General features: G+C 37.1%; 1 protein-coding gene across 2 annotated transcripts in view; it reads right to left on the reverse strand.

Annotated features, from left to right (window-relative positions):
- Positions 1-12182, reverse strand: part of CPNE4 (copine 4) — a 412001-nt gene that overhangs the window by 115359 nt on the left and 284460 nt on the right. For both annotated transcript variants that reach the window (XM_039837137.1, XM_039837136.1), the window contains 2 exons: positions 9466-9537; positions 6553-6627 (listed from right to left, as the gene is read on the reverse strand). In XM_039837137.1, the coding sequence (XP_039693071.1) occupies positions 6553-6627; positions 9466-9537 (147 nt within the window). The remainder of the gene's footprint in view (positions 1-6552; positions 6628-9465; positions 9538-12182) is intronic.

Below are 12182 nucleotides of genomic sequence, written 5' to 3' on the forward strand. Positions count from 1 at the left end.
ATATCTGCTTCCTAGGGGTCCTTGGGCTCTTTCTCTAGGAGCTTCAGGCTTTGCCTCCTTAAATAGACCGTTGATCCCTCAGGAAAAGTGTTTGTGAATTGTACTTAAAAATTGCTCACCACACTATCAATTAGGAAGAACTATCAGTCATTTTTTCCTCTTGGATTGATTTAAAACTTTTATCATTTTTATTTAAAAACAGAAGATAGAGAAACATAGAAAAATGAAAAAAATGGAAGGAAAAAATAGCCTATAATCTCACCCATAATTTTTCAATTATCAATAACATGTGGTAAATATTTCTCTAAAATTGAGACGTAATTTTCTTTTCTTTCTTTTTTAAAAAAATATATTTGTAATCTTACTCTATATATACTTTAGTACCTTTTTTTTTCTCTTGGTAGTATATTGCAGTGCTTTCTTCTATCTTATTTCACGATTCTTTTAAAATACTATTTAGTGTTAGCACAGAGTTTTCAAGAGGACATATCAAGGAAAGAAAGATTGGATCTGATCTCTTCCCTCGAGTATCTACTCATCTAATATGCAGCACACCGGCTTCAGGACTGTTTTCAACTGCTGACTTCACCATATATGATCCGCACGATATTTAATTTCTCCAAGTCACAGTTTCCTTATCCATAAATGGAAGGGTATATCACCTTTTGCCTCATGGCAATGTGGTAGAATTAGAGGAGCTGATGCATGTGAAGTCCAGTGCCTGATACATAGTAAGCACTCAAAAAGTGTTGCTGCTATGATTATTATCAATAAAAGAAAGAATGCGTGAGGACACTTTGTAAAGCACTATACAAATATCAGGGATGATTACTATTAAGAAGGCATCTGATTCCTGGAAATAAAACAATTCACAAGCAGCTCAAAAATCTGTTAAATGTACACTCAGAAAATCATAGCTTAAAAACAACTCTAGGTCTAATTGTATGGTTCCTTGACCACAATCTGGAATTTTCAGCTTTCCCTGCTTGACTATCAGCATTAAGGTGGCCCTTGGGACAGTTCAGTGCAATGAAGATTAATTATATAGGCATTTTACTGAAGTTTTGTTATGGTGAAATTTTTTAATAACTTGGATGTCATATTACTCTGCCATTTTAGTCCAATATGAAAGAAATTTAGTCAAGTGAGAGGACAATAAGAAATCAGCCGAGGTTTGGAATAGAAAAGGAAGCAGTGTATTTCCATGACAACGATCTTGAAAATAGAATATTGGTACTAGAAAAGATTATCTGAGAGATTTGGTCATATCTGGACTCTATAGCTTCCTAGCTTTGTGACTTTAGGCAAATAGTTTAACCTGTTTATGGTTCATCTGTGAAATGGAAATAATAGTATCTGACTTTGGGGAATATGGTTATGAATTTTGAATAATGTAGGTTAGATTCCTGACACCTGGTATATTGTAGATGCTCATTAGTTATAATTGCTATCATTAATGAAGGCTGGATTAGTTTTCAAGCAGGCATACTGGAGCATAGCAAAATTACAGCATAACAGGTAGAGATTTAATGTTGCTTTAGAACAGAGGTCGACAAACTACAGCATGTGACTAAATCTGGCCTGCTGCCTGGTATTGTAAATAAAGTTTTATTGGAATATTCTGCATTCATTCATTTACATATTGTCTATGTCTGTTTTCATGCTTTATAGGCAGAGCTGAGTAGTTAAGACAGAGATCATATGGCCTGCAAAGTCTGAAATATTTACCGCCTGGCCCTTTATAGAAAGTTTGCTGACCTTTGCAGTTAGATTTGTTTGCTTTTACAGCACCCCTAGCATCATAGGGACACTAAAAATGCAGTTTGTAATGATTATTATTTCAGATGTGGAGATCTCATCTGTAATAATTCTCAGTGAGAGAATTAGTTTCAATGCAGCAACATAAATAATTTCTCAGGAAAGGAAGGAGAAAATACTTTGTCAAGTTGATTGTTCCAAAGTGATTACACTCATATCTCTACTTACTTATTAGATGAACTGCTAACTAGCTGCCAATGCAGTAAATGTGCTTTAGTAGTTAGAAAGCTCATATTTCCACTAAGTGAATTGCATCACCACTAAATAAATAATTTTATTTCTTGCAAACCTAATCTACTTTATGTGTAGCTCTCATTGAAGACTACCTCTCAAATTTCAAGGACTCTGGATTTCCATCTTAGCTAGGTGGCTGCTGGTTGGCTAAACATTGGAAAGACGAGTTAAAAATGGCTATTTCTATCAAAATAAAAGGGACATTTCTCTGTCGTTGTGGTTTGCAAAAGTACTTAGTGCTCCCTGGCATACCCTGCAATAGCAGTTCTCAAACATTTTGGTTAGTTCTCAAACTTTTTGGTTGGTCTTTGGACCCCCTTATACTCTTAAAAATTATTGAGAACCTCAAAGAGTTTTTGTTTATGTGAATTATATCTACCAAGATTTACCATGTTATAAATTAAAACTGAGTTTAAAAACTACTCGTATTTTATATCATGTTAAAATAATTTTAAAAATTCCATTACATCATAACAAAAATAGCATTTTTAACAGAAGATAATATTTTCCAAATTTAAGAAAGTCAGAAGAATGGTATTATTTTTTTACATTTTTGCAACTTAATTTAATGACTGGCTTAACAGAAGACAGCAGGATTCTCATATCTGCATCTACATTCAAACTGCTGTGATATTAGGCGTTGTGTAGCTCCTGGAAAACCACTGTATATGTATGAGAGAATGAGAGTGAAGAAAGAAAATAATGTCTTAGTATTATTATTATGAAAATAGTTTTGACTTCATGTATTTCCCTGAAAGGGTCTTGGGACCTTGGACCACACTTTGAGGACTGCCTACAGCATCCCTCTCCTTCCTGGCTTTCTACTTCCCTGAAATACATGAGGACATTACCAAGTCCTCCACATCCCAAGACCAATCCAACTGGTATTCAGTAACACTCTGCCCTGAAGAAAGATTAGGATTTTAGTTAGGCGACCTGTTTGGGTCCCCCTCTGACACTGATTATTTGTGAGTGAGTGAGTGAGTGAGTAAATGTGTTGCCTTGGGTAAGGCATTTCACATCTCTGAACCTCAATGTTCTCATCTGTAGAAGAAGGCACTCTTTCTATCTGAGATATTTGGATACTGTGGGTTACCAGAATTACTGCAAGAGGACTGGAGATCCAGATCTTCTATAACTATCGTCTGAATTGGATATAGCACATTCACCCCATGTATTCATACTGAAATTTTTCAAATGCATATAGAAACTAATGCTATCATGATACTAATTTTTTTTTAAATTATGAGCTTTATTTATCTCAGTGGCTTTTAGTCATGATATATTTTCTTAATTAATCAATGTGAGTTAATTAATCGTTAACATGTAGGTAGCTACAACATCATTTAATGCTAAAAGCTAGAAAGAGGTCTTCCTTGAGAACTTCTGGAAACCATTGTTTCTAGCTGTGAAATAATTACCCTATTTTATTCTGGTTCAATCACAAAAATACTGTAGTAGATTGCATTTTCCAAAGATGGCTACCACTATGTCCACATGCTTTTCTACAGAATGACTTTGCCACTCCCCCATCAAGGTGTGGAGCCTAACTCCCCTCGCTTTGATTCTGGGCTGGTCTTATGGCTCATTTGTAACCAATAGAATGCAGCAGAAGTAATGATGGGTGACTCCCAAGGCTATGTCAGAAAAGGCTATACAGCTTCCATCTGGTTCTCTGGTATGCTCTTTCTCGGAAAAGCCAGCCACCATGTAGAGAGAGGATGACTAACCCAAGACTACCATGTAGGTACTCTGCCTGACCAACCCAGCTGAGTCCAGCCTTTCAGCCATCCCCTGTGCCAGGCATGTGATAAAGCTATATAGCTATATTGGACTTTCCAGACAAGCTCCGCCATGAGCTGAGTATCATAAATGACTTCTGTCAACATCATTAGGGGGTTGAAGAATTGCCCAGCTGAACCCTGCCTGAATTTATATGATGACATATAAAATAGCTGTTAATTTAAGTCACTAGATTTTGAGGTGGGCTGTTATGCAGCAATAGATAACCAGTACAGTAGTAAGATCTTTAGGTAAGTCATTGAACATATCAAAGCCTTTGTTTCCTGAAGAGGTTGTGTGAGATGACCTTCATGGTATCCTCTTGCTCCTTAATTCTACAACTCTACTCTCTTTCCACCCAAGGACATTTACTTTCCAGTCCAAACTGGAGCAATGGCCTTTTCTTTGCCCTGAACAGGGCCTGCTCCTCTCTGTTACTAAGGAGTCTGGGCAAGATATCACCACATTATGAAGGAGCTGGGGTCTACAGCACTGGGGCATTGCGGCTCAGCAGTGACAAGGGCCCTAGACAATTAGCGTAGTCAAGGGTGGAAATAGCCATCTAGACCACATTAAACACTACACAGGGGCTCCTTCAGTTTTGTGACCAGTGCATTTGAATGACGGGAAACTGTTCAAACACTTTAGAGTCAATGGGCCCACTAACAAACCCCCAAGTCCCCTTGCACTGCAACATAGGTCAGTTAGAGGACAAATTAGAGGTCTTTAAGGGACTGCTAAGGGAAAAGAAGCCATTATAAGCCATTAAGTGAGTAGTTTAACACTGTTACACACTGACTCAGTGGCTTATAATGGTACCAGGAAAGATACTACAAAGCAGTTTGGTGAATTGTTTTGAAACTTGGGGATAAGATGAAAGATAAAGAGCATAACAGTCACATGAAAGTAATGGTTAAAAGCTTACACCCAACTAATACCAATGCACATTGCAGTTCCCATCACCTAGCTCATTTTAATGTCGAAAGGTCATAATTTGTGAAAGTTTCACACGATCTACTCAGGATGCTAAAAATATTCAACTACAATTCATTTGTAAGGATAAAGTCTTTCCTGATATCCAAAGGAAAAATGAATTACCTTTTTCAGGATATTTTGATTATACATCACTTATTCTATCATGACTATAGTATTTTTAAATCATTTGTTATTTAAATTTATGTTTCATTTAGTTAGATGGCGAATTCCAGATTGCAGGTACGAGAGTGGTTTAAAGTATATCCTTTCTCCACAACCTGATGCATGCAACAAAAGTTTGGAAAATGACTGATGAGTCAGTGAATAAATGAACAAATTAAAGAGGGCATTAATGAATGCAAAAATGGGCTGAGTATTTTTTGTAAGTGAAAGTAAATGAGATATGTAAAGATATGAGCTGCTGGTTAAGACTATGGAATTGCTAAGACACTGCTTTACCTTTTCCAGCCTAATTCCTGTAAGCAATTATTTGAAAAAGTGGTGCCACATCTAAAAATCCCCTGTTCTCTAGTTACCTAGGAAAATGGAGTCCTTTGTGAATACAGTTATTGATATGATATGCTTTCTGATTTAAGGATATGGTTGTTGGGAAATCATAAATATATGGTGAAGATACCCCTTTCTTTTTCAAGGGGTAGAAACTGTAGAACTTTTTCTATATACACAGATTTACATGGTCTGTGACTGGATAGAAGTTGTGAGATATAATAGAAAGAATTCAGATGAGAGTCAGAGGGCCATGGACCTGAATCCTCAGTTTTAGCACTTATTATCAGGATGTGGTGGCCATGAGAATGTGCTTTGTGGACCTCTCACTACAGGGAGTGTCATTGACCAAGGGCCCTAGCTATTGTGCTCAAAAATCCATCCTGCACTTGCACCAAGGCCAGCCTTTCCAAGGGCTGCTCCCAGTCAGTAACTGCATGTGTAGGAGATATAAAGCAGGCATGGGAGGCATGAAACTCTCCTGATGGCCAGTGTTGGCTCTAGAATTCCTCAATGGCCTTGCTGAACCTTCTTTAGACTGTATGAAATTCCAGGGCACTGCCACTCACCCTTCTTTCCCTTTCTCCTTTACTCATTGTCAGATTTGCATCGTGTCTGTCAGCTCTCCCAGACTTCTTCCCTGTGTTCCTTACACAGGCATTTTTCCTAATAAAATTATTGCCTATTTAATCTTGTCTTCTTGGTGTCTGTTTCTTAGGTTATCTGGACTAACACATGAAGTGAACTTAGACAAATTATTTCATCTTTGGATCTGTTTTCTCATCTTCAAAACAGGGTTAATAATACCTTCTGCATGTAAGTTATAAGAAGAATAAATGTGATAATGCATGAAAAGTTCTTAACCTTATTCCTATCAAATATAGGTACTTAATAAATGTTATTTTTCTTCTCTTTCACATCTTCTCTTTTTCCTTTGAAATGTCCCTAGCAGTGGGGTTAAATCTTATTTACCTGTGCACATATGACTTGTGGCATTTGGGAACAAATGAAATCTTGGTGTAATAAAATGGCTATGTTTTAATTATAGTCCCTCCTCCATATCATTAACTGCTTCTCAATTTAGGGAAGTCTTACTTTGAAGACCTCTTTGAAATCTTTGGTCTGTTCAATAATGTGGGTTGAAAAAGAAAAAAATAACTGCAGGGGAAAATCTGATTAAACTTTGTGTGCTGGATTTATTACTTCCTTTAATAAGGTTAATGGCAAACACTTTACCTTGTCATCCAATTTCCGTGCGTTGAATGCAAGTTCAACATAGTCGTCATTGCCAGATAATTCTTCAGCAATCACCTAAAGGAAAAAGCACACATCAGCTGCAGGAGCAATTGAACCACTCAGTCCAGGAATTCATGAACAAATTTAGCTCATATTTGGTCCGAAAATCAACAAAGACTGTCATTGGGTAAAGAGTTTTCCATAACTGAACATGGCACAGCATTTGCAGGTATACAAGAGAACTCTCTAGAATAAATAACAGTAGATAACTAGGTTTCATTTATGCTGAGCATAAGAACATAAGAGATGGGGCAAAAGCTGGAGGAAGATATATTTGGAGCAGCAGTTAGGAAGAGCTTCTCTCTTTAAAGAGCTTTGGATGGCACTTACATAAGTAAAGATATATTATTTTCTTTGGGAAGTTACAAAGAAAAAGGAGCAGTAACATTTCTTCACTGTTTTGAGTCAGACCAACAAGGGGTAGGGAAAAAAACAGTCTCTATGTCCTTTGCAGACTAATGGTTATATAGTCATTAAAGAAATGTTCTAAATACCATTTTTCAAAAAGACTATCACTGGGCTTTCTGAACTGAAGAGAGATAGGTAGCTAGATAGATGATATGAATGAATAAGGACCTAAGCCCTTAACTCTCAAGAACAGAGAATTCCTGACAAGGATTTTGGTACAAATGAAGAGATAATATTATATAAGAGCCTCTTACATAATAAATCACTTTCCAATATTTAATAGTCAGTGACTCTCAAAGCTTTGGAGCAGAAATTGATGGGAAAAGTCAAGAGAAAACAATAACAACAATACAAATCGAGGGACCGGTCTAGTTGCATATAGGTTAAACCATTTACAAATAATGTTTAGGACTTTACCATGCATTCAGAGGCCATAGCATGTGGATATCCTTATTAAACTGGTTATGTCAAGACACTGCGTTTTAATTCAATTTTATCTCTATTCTATCTGAGCTCAATTTTTCTATTATGAGTTGTGTCCATCTGTTCTGAGTACATACTGGTAGGCACTGGAAATTTTTATTTTATACTTAATATTAAAGGTGAAAAGGTTGACTAAAGAGGGAAATACCCACCTCCTAAAATGTGAGGAACTAAGGAACTAAGGAGTAGAAAACATAAGTCTAGATACACAGTAAAAAACTCAAAAATTGCTTGATAAACTAGAAACCATTCTATTTAAATTTTTTATTTGGTCCTCTTTTGTCCTCTATCACCTTAATGCCTGTTACACTTCACTTGAAGAATGGTCTTTAACTATTTTGTGGTCACAGACACTTTTGGAAAGAGGATAAAAGGTATAATCTCCATCTGCAGAAGCCTAGAAAATTTTACACATATTTTCAAGTGTTTTCCAAAAGCTAATAAAGCCACTGTTTTGACCCAAAGCTCCAAGATTAAGTGGAGTGTTTAAATATTTAAAACTAAGAAGGAAATAAATTTTCTCTGGGATGTGTTTAGGAAAATAATATTAAGATGTCTTAGAGAAAGGATGGCAAGGTGAGGTTTTGTTTCCACGGGAAAGAACCATGGCAAATCTTATACCTGGGTCTACCACCCACGGCTTCTCTGGGTTTGTGGGTTTTAGGAGTGAGCCTTTGGTTTGGGTCTGTGGCTTTTTAGAACACCAACGGGGTCTTCAAAGGCCATTTGAATGATTTGTTCATGATTGAACATGGCAGTCAAGAAAAAGCTTTGACATGACTGTGTCATTTAAAATATTCAAGCAACAAATTCAGGTAAGTTATCTTAAGAATGGTCACAACTTTCGCCACTGGGAAGTCTTTTGAATTTTTCCTTTAGAAACAGTCTAAATTTTATTTTAAAAAATGAATTTTCCAGTTAAAAAGAAATGTTCACAGAGCTCAGGAGGTTGGCCTCGGCAATTTCTTTTCCTAGCAATTTCCTTTTTTCTATCATTTTTTTTGGTCCACAAATCTAACTAGTTAGACAACTTGTTCTACCTTTCTCAAAGGCGCTAATAAAAGATGTCAAAGATTCGAATATATGAAAACTTAAGATTTTATTTAGAAGCACTTCCAGCATTGCCCAATAGGACATTCTGCAATCACGATTTGCACTGTCCGACACTGTAGCTGCTGGTCACATGTAACTATTGAGCAATTGATATGTGGCTAGTGTGACTAAGCAATGAATATCTGCTTTTATTTAATTTTAATAATTTTATTTAAGCTTAAATAATCACATGTGGCTACTGGTTACCAGATATGACAGCATAGCTCCAAACTATTATATTAAAGAAGAGAGTTAAATGCTGGGCTCTCTGGACTTTTGGTAACACACCAAACCTTGGATTAAATGTGATTAGAGAAAATTTTTAATTCTCAGAAAAAATTAGAGATAGGGATAGGTAGCTTTGATGATTTGAAAACTCCACACAATCCCATTTTCTTACCATTCTCGACAACTCCATCTTTAGCTCCCACTGAAACCTATATTGCAAATGCAGAAGGGCTTAGCTTAGTAGACATGAATGGCTTCAAGTGAATGGCCTCACTTTCAAATCCTTCTACCCCTTTTTTCCTAGGGGTGGAAAGGTCAAAATTGTATTGGCAAGAAGGAGAAAAGAAAGAAAGAAAAGAAAGAAAAGAAAGAAAAGGAAGAAAAGAAAGAAAAGAAGGAAAGAAAGAAAGAAAGAAAGAAAGAAAGAAAGAAAGAAAGAAAGAAAGAAAAGAAAGAAAGAAAAGAAAGAAAAGAAAGAAAGAAAGAAAAGAAAGAAAGAAAGAAAAAAGAGTGTGACTTAGATAGCTGAGCAGTTGTGGCATCAACTCCCAATAGCCATAGGGTCTGCTTGCCACACATCTAGTTCATCCCAAGCAGCTACAACATGGCCCCTGAGTGGATGGCTGCCTAGGGAGGGCTCACCGTGATGGAGGATTTCCCAGCCGTGTTTCCATGCTTCAACAAGGATTTGGACAGCTTTCTCTGGGAAACGATCTGCACAAAAGGAAACAAAATGTGGAGATACTGGTCATACAACTGCAGGTCTACTTTTTAACAAAATTCTGCGTTCACAACTCTCCTTGAAATTATGACATCTATGTCCATTTATTTTCCAAGGTTTTTCCATGAAACTCCTAAATATAGGTTTTTCCCTTTTTCTTCTTATAACATGTGATATAAGAGTGAGTGTGTGACAAATTACAGATAACTCAGTCAATTAAGAGGTGGCTTAATTATTGCTGAAGGATTTATATCAAAATTAGATGGCAAATGTTGAATATGTACATTAAGATAAAGTAGATGAAGTTTCAGAATGATGTCAAATTAGCACTAAAAACTGTGCAAAGCTGGGGGACAGAGTGCAGGGAGGGAAAGAAACACAATATCTAAATATACATCTTCTGTATCTATTACCTCTAAAGTTCTATTTTTAATATATTCATTAGAAAGCTATAAAGTAAGTCATCAGGAAACTGATGCTCAGACAAACCAGTAGGAGTAACTGAGGTCTTCTCCATGATTTAGTGTCAATGCACAATGTGTAATGACAACTAAACTTGTTATTATATTAGAAGCTATTAAAAATTATTATTATATTAGAAGCTATTCTTAGCAGAACCTACCCATCCTCCTCTCCCCCCCTTTCTTCCTTTCTAGGAAAAGAAGTATGGTGATGCACTGAGGCACTGATGGGTATGCAACTCATGATTCCTAAAGGAGAAAAGTTTGGAAGAATCAAGTGAAAGCAGTGTGCTCTTGCCTAGGGAGAACAAAGTCACATATTGTTGTAGGTAGCTTCTATCTAAGGTGACCTCCAGTGATCCTCACCTCCTGGTATTCATGCCATTGTGTAATTCCTTCCCCTTGCATATGGGACAGATCCAGTGACTTGCTTTTAATGAACAGAATACGACAAAAGTGATGGGATATCACTTCTGAGATTGTTACCAATTGGCTGTGACTTCTTTCTCGCTCACTATCACTCTCTCTCTCTCTCTCTTTCACACACACACACACACACACACATACACACACACACACACACACACCCCGAGTGTTTGCTCTGGGGGAAGCAAGCTATTATGTTGCGAGAAACCCTAGAGGGCAGTCCATGTGGCCAGGAATTGGATGTTTCCAGTCAGTAGCCAATAGAAATCCCAGGCCTGCCAACAGCCATACAACTGAGATTGGAAGCAGGCTCCTCCCCCAAGTTGAGCCTTGAGATATCTGTGCCTTGAAAGAAGCCTTGTGAGAAACCCTGATCCAGAGGACATAGCTATGTTGCTAGCCCCCTACCCTCACCCCGATTCCTGACACATAGAAACTGTGAGATAATGTTTATTTTTTAAAAGCTGTCAAAATCTGGGATAATATTCCATGCAGCATTAGGTAATGATACCCATATTTACAGAAAGAGAGGCAAGGAGATCACTGTGAAAGCAGGGCAACAAACCCATTCTCTGAAATCCTTATATATTTTAGTTTCTGTGTTAGAGCAATGACAATTCTGAGCATGCTAGTGTCAGATGCAAAAAGTTTCAGAGAACTTTCCTAAGCCAAGCAGATTTAAAGATCCTGAGGGTTAGTTGGCTATAATCTGAACAGGAAAGAATATTTCTGTAACGAATCACCTGGTAATACTGATGATGATGATGATGATGATGATGATGATGATGATGACACAATGACAATGACAGCAACAGGAACTCCCACTTAAGGAGCACAAATTATGTGGCAGATGCTTATTCACTCCACACATATTTACTTAGCCCTCACTGTATGCTGGACTTGGTGCTGGGCACAAAGAATACAGTGGTAAGCAAAGTCAGATGCAATTTCTGACCTCATGGAGCTTACATTCTAGTGGGAAGATAGGAATTAACCAAATGGTCAAATAAACAAAGAAAACTCATCACAAAGCTTAGATGCATTGGCCATGTGGAGAGAGTAAATGAACAGGTGGTGGGGTGAATGAGAGCAGACCACTTAAGAATCTCTTTCTATGATAGTCCAGGCAAGAGGTGATGGCGGCTGTGGAGATAGAGAGAAGAAGCTGTATTTATGATATATTTAGATGTGAAGTAGTCAGAACTTGAAAATGGATTGAATATGGAAGAGAGAGGGAGGCATCATAAACGCATCATTGGATCAGATTGTGCCATTCACTAAGATAAGGGACATGAGAAGAAGACATTAAGTTTGGAGGCAAAGGACATGTATTCAGGTTTGGGGCAGAAAACAGAATGGAATAGGTTGAAGAGGAGAGAAAGAGGGAAGGAAACTGAGTAAGCACATGAAGATGATTCTTTCAATAAGTTTGGCTATAAAGTGGGGAAGAGAGAGTGAATAAAATCTGAAGGGAATAAGAAATTGAGTAAGGTTTTTGATTTTGTAGTCATTTTATTGTTAATTTTACAGCCCCACAAATTTTATATTATTAATTTACTTTCACAGATGAGGAAAATAGGACACAGAGTTTAAGTATTTTTCCCAAGGCCACAGAGACAAGACGTAGTGTGGTAGAGATCTGAGCACAGGTCTGACTCCAGAAACTAAGATCTAGCAACATTCTAACTGGTAAACAAACTCATGAAACAGAGTCAGAAAATTTTCACAGCTGGATTTTCACTCTTTGTGTT

Source organism: Pteropus medius, unplaced genomic scaffold (genome assembly GCF_902729225.1).
Source record: "Pteropus medius unplaced genomic scaffold, Ma_sr-lr_union100, whole genome shotgun sequence".
Classification (NCBI taxonomy): Eukaryota; Metazoa; Chordata; class Mammalia; order Chiroptera; family Pteropodidae; genus Pteropus; species Pteropus medius.